General features: G+C 36.0%; 1 protein-coding gene across 8 annotated transcripts in view; it reads right to left on the bottom strand.

The window, feature by feature from the left end:
- Positions 1-2,243: 2,243 nt before the first annotated feature.
- Positions 2,244-18,339, bottom strand: part of FAM184A (family with sequence similarity 184 member A) — a 123,316-nt gene continuing 107,220 nt past the window's right edge. For 6 of the 8 annotated variants that reach the window (XM_036925061.2, XM_036925063.2, XM_036925058.2 and 3 more), the window contains 4 exons: positions 10,005-10,122; positions 6,754-6,858; positions 4,186-4,388; positions 2,244-2,600 (listed from right to left, as the gene is read on the bottom strand). In XM_036925061.2, the coding sequence (XP_036780956.2) occupies positions 2,519-2,600; positions 4,186-4,388; positions 6,754-6,858; positions 10,005-10,122 (508 nt within the window). In that variant the 3' untranslated portion in view covers positions 2,244-2,518. The remainder of the gene's footprint in view (positions 2,601-4,185; positions 4,389-6,753; positions 6,859-10,004; positions 10,123-18,339) is intronic. The other 2 variants (XM_036925060.2, XM_036925064.2) reach the window with 1 other exon arrangement.

Here is an 18,339-nt window from a genome sequence, read left to right as displayed (position 1 = left end):
TCAAGCACCTGTGGGAGATTAGATGAGGTGGATTTTAAGGTCTTTTTTAATCCTAAGATTCTAGGATTTGATGCTGCTTTTCTATAAAAATAAATGTTTTGCTAAAACTTTTTTCTTCAATCACAATGTTAACCATTTATATGCTTTTGCTGCCACTATTACCCTGAACCTGTTTTTGCTAAGATCATTTTCGAGTTATCAAAGACAATGGACACTTAACATTATTTCCCCTTCCTGATCTCTACAGCACCTGACATGGTTGCTTGGCTGTTCTATGAAATTCTTCCATAATATCATGCTTCTTTAGATCTGTAACTCTGTTTCTCATATAAGCCCTGCCTGCCCCTTAAATGTTGGTGTCCTGTCCTCCAAAGTTCTATAAACAATCCCATTGCTTGTTGTTTGCTTCCATATCCTTAACTGCCTGTTAATTATTCCAGACAAACTTTAATTTCAACATATCTGAAATCACACTTTATCTTTTGCCAATGCTTCATTTTCTTTCATGTTCCACATATTTCTCACCAATTCCCACCAATTCTGTTTTCACTCTAGTCTCTCATCTGCATTCCCATTAGCACTGTTTTGGTTCAGTCCTCATTTGAACCAATTCAATAAGTCTTGAACTGGTCTCGCTGTTAGTCAGGTCCCCATCTCTTCTGAACAAATTGCAACCAATATGTTGCTCTAACTATAAAAAAAAGTCTAATCATGCTATTTATTACCTGCCCCAAATTCTAGAGGATCAAGTTGAATTTCATACTAAGCATTACAGGCCCTTTGTAGCATAATGGGCAGATCACAGATTTCAATCCTTACTAGTTGTGTGATTGTGTTTTCAGGTTCTTCATCTGAGTTATTTTTGAAGGGTTAAAAGTGTTAAATCCATAGTGTCTAATACAAGGTAGGAGCTCAAGAAATGGCTGCTCTCTTATTATGCCATCTTCTCTAGCCCTACACATTGGTTCTACAGGATTGCACATGATTCTTTAGGTGCAGCTGACCTCCTTTTTCTCGACTCCTGTTTGAGCTTGTGCCTACAGTAGCCCATCCCTGGTCTGTCTGGTTAATTACAACTCATCTTTTAATATTATACTTAGGTACCATTTCCAAGTCAAGCTTTCCCTGCCACCACTTAGGTAGAATTAATCTCTTCTTCCTTTCTGCTCCCATTGTACATTCTATAAATCTTTAAGTGCTCCTCCTGATAACTGCTTAAAAAAATTGATTATGGACTATTTCAGTAAGTATACTGTTAGCTCTTTGAAGATAGGTGTTCATCTTTGCATTCCTGTATCTTGCACAGACATCTGCATGAGTACTGATCATCAAATCCTTGGTAAATAAAGGTACTATTATAAGGTATGTATAAACTAGGGGCAAGAATATGTGCTTATAACTAGATTTATTTTCTGAAATAAGCATTAACCATTTTTTAAAGAAAACTCAAATATTGTAGAGACTTTTTTTTTCAGGTAAAGAACATGCCACCAATTGTGCATACTCTTATGCAATGGTTATTCCTTGAAGACTTTGTGGGGATTAAATGAGATAATCTTTCTATTGTCCCCTTACATAGTGACTGATAGATAACCATTTAACAAGTTGGTCTTTAATATTATAATCATTCACAGAACAGATATTTGTGTATATCTTACTCACCTAGACTGTTCTAAAATCTGTATTACTAAATCAACTAAGTTTGGCACTCTTAGAAGTGGATACTCTTTCAAGGCCACAGAATACAATATAGTACACAGCCAAGATGGACTCATAGGTCTCATTAACATGTGATAGTAGTTGAGTCCATGTTATTGTATCAATACTTAGAAAACCAACAAACTGGCTTTGAAGAAAAGATAGAATTTATATTTCTTTATCTGGTAAGTTTCGGCCATAAAGCATAATATTAACCATACATACTGACTGTACTGTAGTAGTTCTAGATCCTCAACTATCAGAATAAAAACTCTATAAATAAGTTAACAGTACTTCATATACTTGAAAGTCCACAGTTTTCACAAGTGTTTTCACTTTAGCCTTGTAGATTAAGAGAACACAGTTTAGTTATAGTTATACATGGTAAAAGAACAACTTATTAGATGATAATATATTTCCGTATCCTAATTTTTTTATTAAATAAACTGAATTGATATTTTTGATTATTCAGTAAAACTCTTAAGTCTTACCTGTAATTAATAAGTATTTAAAAATTAAAACTTACTAGAAAAAAATGAAAAGCATTTTTGTTTGTTCTAACAAAATTTATTATGTAGTAATTACAAAGGTTAAAGACTCTTCCATCTCAAATAAAAATAACTTATGGTTACACACATAATATAGTACCTTATACTTGATTCCAATAAATACCACAGGAAATACAGTGCATTTTCAAATTGGAGAGACAAATACTTTCTCATTCACAGTGTTTGACATAGGAAAGCCTGTTCACATAGTGATTTGTATAAGGTCATGCTCTTAGTAACAGTCCACATAGAGCTGTGCCAACACAATTCTTTCAGAATGTGAAGTACCGGGCAAACCACTCCTGGCGCTGGGGATCTGGACAGGCCACTGGGGAGGCTTCACTCTCAGGAGGACTGAATTCATGAAAAAGAGAGACATATAACCCAGCATTAAGCTGCTTTGCAAAATGAAGGGAAAAACACAGAAACATCAATGTAGGTGACCACAACTGGTTCCCTATGTTAGAAGATGTATTTTAAAGATTTGTTGCTGCTTCTGCTCTAGGTTTGGTTCTCCACTCCACGAGAGCGCATCAGCAGCCCAGGTGAAGTCAGCTAGGGAGGAGCCACATCACAATAATTACAAAAAATTAAAAACCAAACAGTTGAGAAAAAAATGACATCACCTTCTTTGGATAAGAAAATTCAGAAGGAATTGTGGGAAATGAGAGCACAAGATAACATTCTTTTCTTTCAGAACCTTTTCCTTTAATTAAAATTTCAGACTCTGACACAAGCATTTGATTCATACAGACATGTCCTTAAATATAACTAAATTAAGTAACTAAATCATGGTATAGCATTTTTACTACATGCATATCTATTTTAAACTTTCATAAGTCCATAAGCAAATACTCTAGGGGAAAAGGAGTGTATTAGGAAGCCAATTTCCCCCCATCTTCAAAGTTAGGTAATATACTTATCTTAATTCTAACTAAAGATTCTTTGGGCTAGTTAAGAAAGTAAAAGAATCCCTACCGTCTTTGGGGGAATTACAAGACACGCGACAATGGATAACGGAAACTCCAGGAGCCACGTCCCTTGAGCTCATGCACATGCACCTTACTGATACCTGAACATACCCATGCACGAGGGAAAACAAGCAACACAAAATATTTAGCAGGAGACATGTTCAAAGGTATATTTGACTATTTTTCATTCTTGCTATATTTTTCTATTTAAAAAAGTCATTTTATCATTAATCACTTAGCCTAGAAAATGATAGTCTACTTGTAAGACTTACTAGTAACACTGCTCAGATTTAGTAAGAATAAGTAAAAAAAAAAAAAAAACCCACAAAATCAGTAATAGTAATGAAAGCACAAAGTGACAGTACTTTAACTATTTAAACAATTGGATTTTATTCAAATTTACATATTGATTTAATAAACCCTGAAGTTAACTTAAAATTGGAATGTCAATAATAAAAATTATTTTTTATATTTATTTTTTGTTTCTATATATATGATCAAGTTTCCAGACCTTACATAGTTTTCATTTGGGTAATAAGCTGTATGTTTATAAATAAGCCTGGAAAACTTGAGAAAGGGGAAAAAATAGACATTTTAAGAAACAGAAGCAAATAAAAGCCACTTAAGAAATTAAAAATATTTTAAAGTTCTGTAATAAGGATGGATTGGTAATGAAAAGTTGGTGACAATACTAAAAATGAAGCAACTATCCATAAATATTAAAATTCTGTGCCTTTGAATTACACTAGCACCATTTTAAACATTTAGAAAATTGATAAGAAATTAGAAAAATCTTTTAACAGAGTCAAAAAGAAGTACTCTAGAGAGGTGATAAATATATTTTGAAAATATTTCAGTTACATTTCTTTTCCCAGGCTGTTCCTAAAATAGTAGATTTCTACAGTGTAAGAAGGTAAATTTCTCAAGTTAAAAAATAAAGTGAAAATGACTGGTGAGACGGGGCTCACCTCAAAAATGTCTTGGGCTCTTTGGGTGGCCCTGGCTGTGGCAGTGGTTTGCTGCTGTTGAACTCAGTATCGTGGACTGGAGAATTAGGAATGGGGTCCAGGCGGTTAGGATGTCCATTGCCCACTCCACCAGATTCCAGAGCACTCAGATTGGGAACACTCACAAACCTGTTTGATGATGACTTATCATTCTTCTTCTTTTGCTGCATTAAAAATAATACATGTGAGGATAGTCCCTGTGTAAGTACAAATGAAAAATAGGAATAGTAGAAGATAGAAATTTGGCAAGGGAATATTTTGGAAGTTTTATGTTAAATTAGGATGTCATAATGAACCAGTGTTACCCAAATCGTGGTCTGGGGATCCTTGGAGGTGTTTGTCTACATGGAATCCTCACAGACAGACATGCTAGGGCAGAAAGAATGAGGAAGAAACGCTGAGGAACGGTTGGTGGGGAGGGGAGGAGGTGGAGAGAAGGCTGAGAGGTGGAGAATACTGGGAGGAGAAAGGGAAGACGGGTGGAAAGAGTAGGTCTTGTGGATACCACAGGTTAAATGGATTTAGACTAAAATTAGCAGGAGGTGTAAAGTTAAATAATTTTAAGAGAGGTCCATGAACTTTAGCCATCTGTCAAAGTGAGGCAGTCCTTGCCTGGAAAAAAAAAAGGAATGAGAAAATGCTTGGCAAAGTAGTGTGGAACAAATCTCACATTTCTACTTAAAACCTAGAGCTAACTTAAAGAAAAGAAATAAGTCAGTTTTAAATTCACTACACCATCCTTCTGAAGAGAGAAAATTAAATCTGCACAATTAAGTCTCGTTTCCCAATTAACTGGTACTATCATTAACTAGCTCACAACCTTTCAAAAAAATTTAAAGGTTATAAAACAAAAGTGATCAATTAAAAAAAAATTTCTTTAAAATTAAGACAAAAAGAGAAATACAATTGTAGATTATCAAAATTTATCAACTTACAAGTCACTAACTTTATTCACACCTCTAGAATCGATGAACATAGATTTTGAATATTCTCATCTTTTACTAGTTAAATACTGCTAATTAAGTTTATGAAATAATATTTTGCAAAATGATTCCAGCATTTGGAAAAAAAAAAACTAAAGACAAAGATGGCGCTTGACCCTCTGTCCTACTGTGTGAATCACGAAGTGTCTGAAAAGGAGGTTCTGTTAGCATAACTGAAAAAAGAAAGGAAGAATAGTATCTTTTTCATTACTATTTGTAAAAATTGAAGTCACTCTAAGGAGGCAAAAGTTACCAAGATGTATTTTTTTTGCATTTTTTTGTTCTAGTCATGAGAGGGCATAAATAAACTTACTTAACGTTTCTAGATTAAGAAATAAAAGTTCTACAGTAATAGTTTTATAGCTAAAAATGTAATTTCAATAAAATAAAAAATAAAATGAAAATATTTCTAATATATCTTATTTCTACAAGTCTCATATTGCTTTATAATAAAAAAGTTTATTTCACCTAAATTATGAGTTTAAAAACTGAACTATATGTATTCATTCACCAATTATTTATTGAGAACCTTCTACATGCCATGCAGCATTTCAAGCTCTGGAGATACAGCTATAGCTCTCTCTACTTTAGTCATTATATTTTATGAAACATTTAAAGTTTGGAGCACTTTAACTTGGAAAGGAAGGATAGATTCCATGTTCTTTAACAGAGAAGTTTTATGAGCTTTGAAATAAAAACTCTCTGGCTTAGGGCCTATTAGAAAATAGGCAAGATATGCAAATTAATTAAATCTGTATTTTGAAAAAACTCTTTAGCAACAGAACTTTTATTTCTACAACAGATTTCTGCCAAAAGATATGTAATCTCTATTAAGCCAATATACGTAATTGTGTACTCATTAGTTGCTTTATTCATTAGAGTAATTTATGGTAGCTTATAGAAAATTTGATAAAATTTTGAAACAAATTACTGATTGAATACCCACTATACCCAAAGCCTCTGATGGGGGCCACAGGAAGCTGCAGAACAAAGTTGTACAAGACTTTGTCTATTTCTTTTGTTTAAGTGGTCTTCTTTCTGTCCTGAGAGAGTAACACAGAGACAGAATAGGTCATGTTCAATTTTAATTGTCATAAGAATGAGAGAAGTAAAGCCTTTCTTAGAAGATTGGTAGGCAACAAAATACATGTCCAACCCAAAGTGCATTACAATGGTAGGCCTTCAGTTAGGGAATGCTGCAGGGTACATGGGCTGCAGTACCTTTCAGGACCCCATGGAAGACACTGAACACTAAGGGAATGACAAGAAATTACCTTGAGGATATTATCTAGAAGTGTTTTCTTTAGAAATATGAGAAACACAATAGTAGAACCAAAGTTTTATAGTATTAATAAAATAATGTTTTAAGGAGTATGAATTCTTGCAAATAAATGGCTATTATTAGAGTCTCATTCTGAAATTCATAGATTTTTAGTCCTAGATTATTAAATTTAAGAAAACATTTGGAAGCTTTATCCTATGATGCTCTAAATAGTTTAATAAACTTTAAACTACATCCCTATTTTACAGTCTTTATAGCACATACCTTAGTCAATGGATTAATAACACCAACAGTAGGACTTGATTTAAACACTTTGTTGAAGTTAGTTTCTCGATTGACTAATTCCAGCTGATAAAATTTATTATCCTCCTATGTAAAAGAATTACAGACATCTCTTAAGTATTTTCTATTATTTAAAAACTTAATTGTATAAATGCCACTTCATTCAAAATTTAATATAAAACCTAAATGAAGACTTATATACCTTGTTCAAAGATTTTTAGACCTGATTGCCAGTGTCTTAAAGACTACTGGTGGGTATAAGTTTTCAATACTTTTCAAACTCTATGCTCCAGGACTCTTCTCTATCCTTTAATCTTTTTCCTTCAAGACTAGATCTAAATGTTTTATTTGGTCCCATCTCTATTTCAGAGGGCTGGCTGTGAAGCTTGAGCAGGCTTAACTTTTATTCATGGAGTTTTGTGCATGATTGAGTTGCTTCCATATATGAAGATGACATGTACCATTATTTTTGAGTAGTAGAAATATATTTGATCTGGCCTAATGTCCTCTCTGAGACATCAGTGTATCACAGCAATGGCAACCACATAATAGAGAAAAAGTGAACGGTTCACATATAGATAAAGCTTTACTTTTGGCCTCACCAACAAAATGTGCTAACTGAACAACTAGTTCATAGGAAGTAAGCACATAAATAAATGGAACAGTGTATGTCAAATGAAGGATTGTGCTCTAGTAGTGATAAAGGGCAGGGCCTGAGACAAGCAGCATGATTAATTTTCCAAACAAGCTGAGATATAAACAGTATGTCAGGAGGGATTCCATCTTAAGGTAAGATTCCATTTTAAAAGCCAGGAAGTTAGGAAGTAAGATTACTAACATATTCTTTAGCAAACAGACAATAACTCAGCCCACCTTGGGGGTAGGGCAGGCAGTCTTGATTGATATGTTCCCAGAGGGAAGTCACTATCCTGAGGAGGAACCAGATCAATAAAATTCTTGTGTTAAGTTTATTTTGCAGGATTAGCTAGAGGACTGATAATAGAGGACAGGAGCCATATAGTGTCTCTCACCGGAGATAAGCATCTTGAGACCACCTGACAACTACACCGCTGGCCCTTTGTCACATGCCTGAAAAAATTCTTAAAAGAGGGAGCCCCCAACCTTTCAGTGCTTCCTTCTCTCTGAGGATGCCTGCACTTTATCTCTCAAGTGCATAGCTTAAATAAAGCTTTTTCACTGCTCAACTTAGTTGTGTTTTGTCTCTGCACTTTTCCACTGGTAAGCGTCTTTGTTTCTTTGCTATTTCATTTTATTTCCAACTCTTCACATATAGTCTGCTTTACTTCTGTTAAGGAGGGAGAGGCTGCTGAGAGCTCAGACTTGGGTCTGCAAGTCCTCCCCCCCACCCCCTCCTGAGTGACCAGGGGAACTGCAGCTGCAGGAGCCTGCCTGAAAATCTCCCTGCTTTGGGAGGTTCTCAGAACACAATCTCACTCCATCCCATGCTTTGCGGCTTCCCCAAATCCTGGAGAGGTAGGGGCTGGTCCCTGTGCTGTGCAGATCCAAGTGGACACCAAATGCCAGGTGACCATGGCTTCAGGAGCTGGCGAGGGAGAATTCCCTAAGCTGAGAAGTTCAGCAAGCTCCTGCTCCCTCCCTCTGCACTTCCCTGCCCTCAGCTGCCTGCAATGCTACTGCCATTCATTACTACTTTCGCTTTAATAAATTCCTTCTTTACCTATACTCTTCCAACCTGCTTGAGAATTCTTTCTCGTTCAGAGTTAAGAACCCTTCCTTGTCCAGGTTGAGGTTTTTCACCTGGTGCGTAGGGAGAGAGCTCCCAGATGTAGCTGCCCAGCAACAGAACTAGATTCATCTCCTTAGTTACCACTATCATTGCCCATGTACTTTACAGTCCACAGAATGGGGGTGTAGTAGAAAAAGTATAGAAGAATGCTAGGCTAGCTTCCTGGACCCTCATGACTAGCTGTGCTGCTTTGGAAAGTTACTTTACTCTTCTAATACCTTTCCTGTTGTAAGGATAAAATACAATTATATCTATAACACCTGCTCTGTAAGTACTGGAAGATCAATAGGTATTTTCACCACAGATAAACTACACAATATGTTTGTTAACTTCATTTGTGGACTATAAGGTAATCTGTCATGAGTGTACTGCTATCAGACAGAGCAATCTATGAGGCCTATGCTTGTGTTCACAATGCTTGGAAAATCTGGTTGTTAGTGGGATGCAGTAGCATGCTCTGTCTTTCCAATGCCTGCTCCTGGGTTCCATCTAGGAACTCAAGCTACCTACCACCTGTTCCTTTGGCAGGAGGTTCCAATCCCAGACAACAGGATAGCTTTCCTAAATGCTAAAAGAGATATATTTAAGGAAAAAGGACTTCAGAAATAAATCTCTCAGGCTCTCTTTCCATACTAATGTCCGAAGTTTTCAGCTGAAGAGAACAATTAGCAAATAGAATGATTAGTATTCTATTTCTAGTGTTTCTGATTTTCATTTGTTACAGGCAGTAAAAAAGCATATTTTAATTATTGATCAGGACATAACATTTTAAAAGACTCTGAAATGTTTTATGAATTTTAAAACATTTGTATTTTTTTATTGAAGTATAGTTGGTTTACAATGTTATACTGGTTATTTTTTATTGTTGAGGAATAATGTCTTTAATACAGACAATGTATTTATTGTTAAATCTGTATTTTCTCCCGTGATGGATTTCTTAGAGATTCGAATACCTCAGTTTGGACTGAGACTCTCCAGAGAAACCCTGTAGCTTTTCTTAGCCTAGAATCTTAAGAAAATGGACCCTTTTTCCATGGAAGTACCTCTTTGGATCAGGGTTTAATGGAACACATTTAGGAAATTAACATGACTAATTGGAAATGTACAATGAAGGCTAATGCATGCATGTATTGACAGCTCTTTCCTATCCAATTGTGGTTCTACATGTGCAATACACACACACACTTCAATAGTATATTAACTGTACACTGGCAATGATATATGATTAAAAATCCAGGATGTATTAAAAAATACTGAAAAAAGAGGTATTATCTCCTTTGATACAAAATTTAAATTTTAAAATTACTGCATTTTTTATCCTCATTGATGAACATTTTAATAAATTTTTAATCACAGTGCACATATTTTGTACTTTCAGTTTTGTTCTTTAGCATTACTTAAAAATATTTTCCCAGTCCATAGTCTTTTGATTACTAACATGGTTACACCAAAAAAAGAATCTTACAATTAGTTTCTTTATGACCTGGTCCCTTTCTGTAAGCATGGCTTTTAAATCCATAATCATCTGTATATCTTCTGGTTTTGATTCTCTCATTAGATATTTTTCTTCCATGTCTTCTAGTCTAAAAACAAAAGACCTTTAGTTCATTGATATGATACAGAAACATTCTTTTGTAATACCTACATTTTTCAAATGAGCCTAGTTGAATACACACATTTAAAACCAGACTTTTTTCCTTTTTTAAGCATAATCATATGACTGCCTCAATAACTATAGTGTTATTAAATCCTCTCCAGAAACAGGATGTTATTAAGGGCTTTGCAGGTTACTTTTGGAAGAATTCACTCATTTAAGTTATTCAAGAGTGTATGGGGATGAGGTGATATAAGCTCTGTAGAAGAAATGATATATGGAATGATACTAATCTAACAAATACAGGGTTGATGCTGGAAATGTGGGCTTACTATTAAGATGCTGGAAATGTAGGCTTACTGTTAGGAAAACTTACCACAAATACACATTATGTGATGACATAAAGCTTGGTAACATGAAAGGGACAAGATACAGAGGAAAGCAGAACAAATGACACACATACACGATACATTCCTTCCTGGTTAATGGGAAATACAGTTTAAAAATTCTGTATCATCAGCTAACACATATAAACTATAAAAAAAGTTCATGAAATGAGAGATTTATATTTCCCTCTAGGCCTATCCTGCCCTGAATGAGATTAGAAGGTTAACACCACTGAAGACTCTAGCATAAACAACAGGGCAGAATGAAGAGGATGCAAATGGAAACTCCTTAAAAAAAACTTACAATCTTAGAAAATTTAAACAGAATTAAAAAACTTATTATTTTCAAAATGTAAAGGACAGAACTTAAGGTCAATAAAATGATGGTTAATGAAGATTCACAGAAATTATTCACTCAACAAATACTGTCCCACTCCTGTCCCCCAATTCCAGAGGGGTACTAGAATATCTGTTTTAGTAATTTCAGTAAACTCCTGCATTAACTCAGTCCAAATTTAAGACTTCAAGATAACTTGGGGCTCCGTACCCATCCCCACTGCTAAAGTTCTAATCTGGAGGGTAGGGAGTTATGTGGGCGATTATGGAGTGACAGGATCCAGATCAGTTGGGACTTTGTCAGTTCAGCCTAAGGCTGGTTTCACCATGTTTTGTCTTTTTGTGACAATGCGGACTGAGTGAAAATGTGATCCACAGAGCTTACACAGAGTGACCTTGCATTTATCACAATATGCCATTTTATAGGCAAAAGTTTATATATTTAATGGGAAAAAGTTTTAAGAAGCTTGAAAAACAGTGGCCTAGTCAAGGAAAAAAGGCATTTGGGTTTACTATCTGAGTAGCCACAAGATGTCACTGTAGTACCTTATCATTAAAAACAAGATACAAGATTTTTGAACTGCTTCCTCTAGTTAACAATATTTGGCAGTAAATAGTCACTAAAACACTCATTTTAAAAGCCTTACTTTAAGCTTTTATGTCTATCTTTTTCTTCTAGTACAATGAGAAGTTTAAGGTAAAGTGAGTCTAAAAAAATCACAATCCCTGAACCACCTTTTTTGCATAATAAAGGTCTTCTCTGAACCTAAGTTCTACTGTGTTTTCATTTAGTTTAAACATTCTTTACCTACAAAATTATTAGTTAATCCTTTCCTCAAAATATTTTTTCATCACCAAAAAATGTTTAAAAGATACCTGGACATTAAAGGGAAAAAATAATTGATTAAATTGAAGAAACATAAAGCATATAAACACATATGAGAAAACATTAAAGGAGAGAACAAGTGATATAGATTTAACTTGCAAATGATTTCCAGAGTTACTAGTCTTCCCAAATTCTAATAGAAGGAACACTTGGTACTATTCTGCTTCATTTCAAGCCGATATTAGCTAACATTTCTCCTTCAGTTGCCTCTGGCACCTCTCTAAGCAAGTAGCACTTCCCAAAGAATTAGGTGTGAAGCACTGGTGACACAGGAGATGACTACAGTTTGTTCTCATTTAATCTTTCTGATCACAAGAAAGAAAAAGTCTGTTTGGTTCTATGTATTTTAAATGGCTTCATAACATATGCTTATTACCCTATTTCACACCACTCAGGCAGGCCCTGAGAATCAGATGCTATATAGGCTCTAATAACACTGTTCTATTTTCACAGAATTTACATTTATATGCTTATAGTTTAGTTTCTATTTAGAATGGGTAGTAATTTTCAGTAGTGATAATGGTTTTACTGCAGAGATAATATACTTTTCTTGTTACATTTTTAAGTTAAAAATGAGTCAATTAAAAATACAAAGAAAAGGATTCAGGTTAAACATGGCGGAATGGAGGTGAGACAGAGGTCTCATCCCAAAACCAAACATAATATGAAAATATAGTTAATACAACTAATCTTAAAGGAGCAACAGGAAAGAAAGCTGTGCCAGACTGCATACACCTGGAGAAAAGAGCAGACCTCACAAAACAGGATAATGTATCAAAGCCATGATCTGAAGGGACACAAGCCCTTCCCCCACCCCAGCTCACCAGCAGCAGGAAGAGAAACGGAGCGGGGAGAGGGTGGAAGCCTAGGACTGCTGAACACCCAGACCTGGAGATCTGCTCTGGGAGCACAAACCTACATTGCATGGTGCTCTGGAGATTAGTGGGGTTGGAAAGCTAAGACAGGTGAAATTCTTGGAGAGACTGAGATTCCAGCTGCTTGTGGAAAACAGGGATCCACATCTGGCTGCTCTGGGACAAAAGAAAGGCAGACAGTCTGAGAGACTTCCTAACAACAAGAGGGTGTTTAAAGGGGCAAGGGCTGCACAGAGCTTACTTGCTCAGGAGAAAGGTCGGGTGGACAAAATTGGATGCACTCTGCCCAGCAGGTTGGCAACTTTCAGGACCTTCAGGAGCTCCATTCCCTTGGCTGTCTATGCAGCTATGAGGTTCCCCAACCATGATATGCAGACTGCTAAGCCTTCCTCCTGGCCGGCTGACACTAGCTCACAAACTGGCAGCCCCTGCCTAGCATCAGGCCACCCACCTATGGCAGCTACAAACACAAAGCATAGAGGCTTACACCTGTGTGCTCGGCCCACTGGTTCTGGCAGTGGATACAGGCACAGCAGCCAGTAAGCAGGAAACAGCTCTCTACTCCCCTCCAGGCAACAGCAAGGCTCCCCTGCAATCCCTGACATCATTCCAGGGGCTAAGCAGCTCAAGAGAGTAGAGCTTTTGGACACTAGAGGGTGCCATATACAAATATGAAATGTCAAAGGAACCTGGTTCAAACCAAAATCCCATGAACACCAGAAAAAGGGCCAAGTGTAACTTAACTCATCAATCTTCCTGAAAGAGATTTTAAAATTAAAATCATAAACATGCTCATGGAGGTACAGGAAAATATCCAAGAACTCAGGGAAGAATTCAGGATGGATATTCAATCATTAATGAATTCAATATATGAAATGAAACATACAATGGTGAGATTTAAAAGCAGACTAGATGTAGTAGAAGAGATGGTAAGTGGAATAAAAATTAGAGAAGATGAATACAAAGAAGCTGTGGCACAGAGAGAAAAAAGGATCTCTAGGAATGAAAGAATATTAAGAGAACTGTGTGACCAATCCAAATGGAACAATATTCATATTATAGGGGTACCAGAAGAAGATGAGAGAGAAAAAGGGTTGAGAGTGCATTGAATAGGTAATTGCTTAAAACTTCCCCATCTGGGGAAGGAGATAGTCTCTCAGGCCATGGAGGTGTACACATCTCCCAACACAAGGGACCCAAGGAAGACAACACCAAGACATACAATAATTAAAATGGCAAAGATCAAGGATAAGGAGAGAGTATTGAAAGCAGCCAGAGAGAGAAAAAAGATCACCTACAAAGGAAAACCCATCAGGCTATCATCAGACTTCTCAGCAGAAACCTTACAGGTCAGAAGGGAGTGGCATGATATATTTAATGCAATGAAACAAGGGCCTTGAACCAAGAATACTCTACCTGCTAAAAATTATCATTTAAATTTGAAAGAGGGATTAAACAATTTCCAGATAAGCAAAAGCTGAGAGAATTTACCTCCCACAAACCATCTCTACAGGGTATTTTGGAGGGACTGCTATAGATGGAAGTGTTCCTAAGGCTAAATAGCTGTCACCAGAGGAAATAAAACCAAAGTAAAGGAAGTAGAACAATTAATTACTAAGCAGATGCAAAATCAAATCAACTACCCCCAAAGTTAGTCAAGGGATATACAAAGAGTACAGAATATGATACCTAATATATAAAGAATGGAGGAGGAAGAAATAGGAGGAAAAAAAGAACCTTTAGGTTGTGTTTGTAATAGCATACTAAGTGAGTTAAATTAGACTGTTAGATAGTAAGGGAATTACTCTTGAACCTTTGGTAACCACAAATCTAAAGCCTTCAACAGCAATAAGTACATACCTATCAATAATCACCCTAAATGTAAATGGTCTGAATGCACCAATCAAAAGACATAGAGCCACTGAAAGGATAAAAAAAACAAGACCCGTGTATATGCTGCCTACAAGAGATTCACTTCAAACCCAAAGACATACACAGACTAAAAGTGAAGGGATGGAAAAAGATATTTCATGCAAACAATAGGGAGATGCAGCACTATTTACAGTAGCCAAGATATGGAAGCAACCTGTGTCCATCAGTAGATGAATGGATAAAGAAAATGTGATACCTATACACAATGGAATACTAGTCAGCCATAAGAAAGAAACAAATCCTACCATTTGCAACAACATGGATGGAGCTAGAGGGTATTATGCTCAGTGAAATAAGTCAGGCAGAGAAAGACAAATATCAAATGAGTTCCCTCATTTGTGGAGTATAACACGAAGCAAAACTGAGGGAACAAAATAGCAGCAGACTCACAGACTCCAAAAAGGGACTAGTGATTACCAAAGGGGAGAGGTGGGGGAGGGCAGGTGGGGAGGGAGGGAGAAGGGGATTGAGGGGTATTATGAATAGTTCACATGGTGTGGGAGGGGTCATGGGGAAGACAGTGTTGCACAGAGAGGACAAGTAGTGACTCTGGCATCTTACTACACTGATGGGCAGTGATTACAATGCGGTATGGGGGGGGACTCGACAATATGGGTGAATGTAGTAACCACATTGTTTTTCTTGTGAAACCTTCATAAGAGTGTCGTATATCAATGATACCTTAATAAAATAAAAAATATGGAGAAAATAATATCATAGGCAGCCAGAAATGACCAAATTCCCAAAGGCTGTATAGGGATGATTAAGGGCTGGGAAACAGTTTTGTGGGAAAAACACAAGTACTTATAGCCTTTTACTCAAAATACAGGTTGGCATTAAAAGTAATAGAGAGGACAGAAGTAGAACATATACATTATTAATTGGGTCACTGTTGGATTCTCTCCAGCATGCACACCCTCATTTTTTTGCTCTGATAAAATATATATAGGTCAATGCCTATGGTTCATTGACAACACAAATAAAAAATATAAATGCCTAGAAAGCTGTAAAAAACTGTATACAAGTTTCCAAGTTGACGATACTCCCTTGCTTTTTTAAAAATGACAAAAAAAAATCAGTAAACTGAGATTTTAGAGCCCAACAATAGTATTTTATACGTATTATAAAAATTTTAATTGCATAAAGATGAAACAACTCTATTATACCATTCTTCTCTGCAGCCTTAAGGAAAGGAAACAGTAACTGAAGCAGTTTAACTGGAACTTGCTTTATAAGTTACGGGTGTGTACTCTGACTTGTGACAAGAGAATGACAGTTGCCTGCCCCACAAAGCTTATGAAAATGACCTGAATAGTAATTTAAAAACCAAAGGACCACCACAACAAACTGTTAGGTTGTTACAGATAAAATAACTCAAACCACTTTTAAAGAATAAATAATTCTGGGGTGGTAAAGTGCTTCTTTTTCAGTGAGGGATTACTGACCTACTTAAAGTTCAAGTATGGAAATGCAATGTTTCCCCCAAGAAGAAATCATTTTTTCGCTTCAGCACAGTGAGAAGTTAATGTAAAGTTAACCTGAATTATCAATAATAATTCTCAATGACCTTTTTGCATAGTAAAGGTTTGCCACTGAATACCTCAAGTTCAATGTATGTTTACATTTGGCTTAAAGTTCTTTACAACAGCCCATTTTTTTATTTGTTTCTAAAACAAAAACTATGACATTTATTAGATATAAGGTTTTTACTAAGATACCATACCACTCAAGAAATAAAATAATTTCTACAGGATATCTGCATATTGAAGATAACTTTAATATACAGCACTAGAGAAGAGGATTTCCAGCATTCATCCCATAAGAGATACAGAACTTTTAATACCGTTTCTACAATATTAAGAGGATATTTTCCGTCCTTTAAGTTTTTTGTACCTTTTTCTTGGAGGGTAACAGGGTTTAGGGCAGGAAGACCATGTTCCTCCAGTCCCTCTGTTACTACTCACTGCCAAGGATCCACAGGGCTTTTCTGACTTTATGGCTTACAATCAGCATGCAGTTAATTAGGAACTTCAATAGGGTACCCTTCAGCTCTCTGGAACAGGCAGAGAACAGTTCCATGATGCTCCCCCCAGCAACTTAAGTTGAAATGGACTCTCTATACTCACCAGCTCTGCTCACCGTTTGGCAGATCCAAGCAGGCTGCATTTAAGGATGTGGGCCAGCAATATTCAACTGCCTAAACTGTGCTTCCCAATATAGGAGCCATTAGCCCTTATGTGGCTATTTACACTTAAATTAATTAGAAGTAAATGAAACTAAAAATTGAGTTCCTTTGTTGCACTAGCCACCATTCAAGTGCTCAATGGCCATTTCAGCTGGACACAGCATAGGACATTTTCATTGTCACAGCAAAATCTATTGGACAACCCTTTTGTAAATACATGTTGTTTGTTTTTAACTAAAGAATAAATACCTAAAGCTAGAGGCTAATTGTATGAAGGCAGCATGTTTCTGGTGAAACAAAAAAGATGGTTGGTTAGCACGGACCTAGTTGAAGCATAAAACAAATGGTAAATCTAGAAAAGTACATAAAATATTTGACTTATGAGTAATACTTATTCTTTGATTATTAAAAATGATAATATAGAATACTATGTATTGAAAATTCATAATGTGCAAAACCACATACAACAGAATAAAGTAGAAGCAAATATATAATCTTTACTCTTTGTAAATCAACATTCCTAAGGAGACAGGACACATGGACACACAGAAGTTATTCTTTTTTGTCAGCATGTTTTTTCAGAGTGTGCTGTGGAGGGTGTCAGGATTTCAGCCTCTGCCTGATGAATAACACTGAGGCCAGGAGAAGGGAAAGCCAAGGCACTGGGTTTTATTGAAACTCATTCTTGCAAAATGCCTGAGGTTATAAGCTCTTCTACATGGAAGATACCTAAGCTCTTACTGTGACCCTCCCATTTAAAATTTTTTAATTTTAAAATTACCTTTCATAACAGCAAACATCAAAAGTCACTGTGACTGGGAAAATGATCTCATGAATCCCCTCACCATTTTAAGGATAACTTCACAAAGTGGCAAATATTATAGGGAATCCTCAAAAAATTCATTCTGAAACATTCATTCAGTGCATACTTATGTGAAAATGTGTATACATCCATTAGAAGGAATACCTCATCTCAGAGGTCACTGAAGTAAATGTCAATGACTGGGGGTCTGTGTTCACTTAAGAATGTGGGTATATATTCACAATGGAATATTATTCAGCCATAAAAGGAAAAGAAATCCTCCCATTTGCAACAACATGGATGGATCTAGAGAGTATTATGCTCAGTGAAATAAGCCAGGTAAAGACAGACAAATACCAAATGAGCTCACTCATTTGTGGAATTTAAAAACAAAGCAAAACAGAAGGTTGTTCTAGCAGTAGACTCTCCAAGAAGGCACTAGTGATTACCAAAAGGGAGAGGCTGGGGAGGGTGGGTAAGGAGGAAGAAAGGGATTAAAGGGCACTATAATTTGCAGTCACAATATAGGGAGGTCACAGGAAAGGCAGTACAGCATAGAGAAGGCAATAACTCTATAACATCTTACTACGTTGATAGACAATAACTGCAATGGAGGGGGTGAGGACTTGATAATATGGGTGAACGTTGAAACCACTGTGTTTATGTGAAACCATTGTAAAATTGTATATCGACAATACTTAAATAAAAAAAAAAGAGAAAAGCTAAAAAGAATGTAGGTATATGTGTTACATATGTAATAATAAGTACTGTAAGGCTTAATTGGTAAAATGGATGAAACATGAG

This window comes from Manis pentadactyla, chromosome 12 (assembly GCF_030020395.1).
Source record: "Manis pentadactyla isolate mManPen7 chromosome 12, mManPen7.hap1, whole genome shotgun sequence".
Classification (NCBI taxonomy): Eukaryota; Metazoa; Chordata; class Mammalia; order Pholidota; family Manidae; genus Manis; species Manis pentadactyla.
This window is presented reverse-complemented; position numbering and strand designations above follow the sequence as displayed.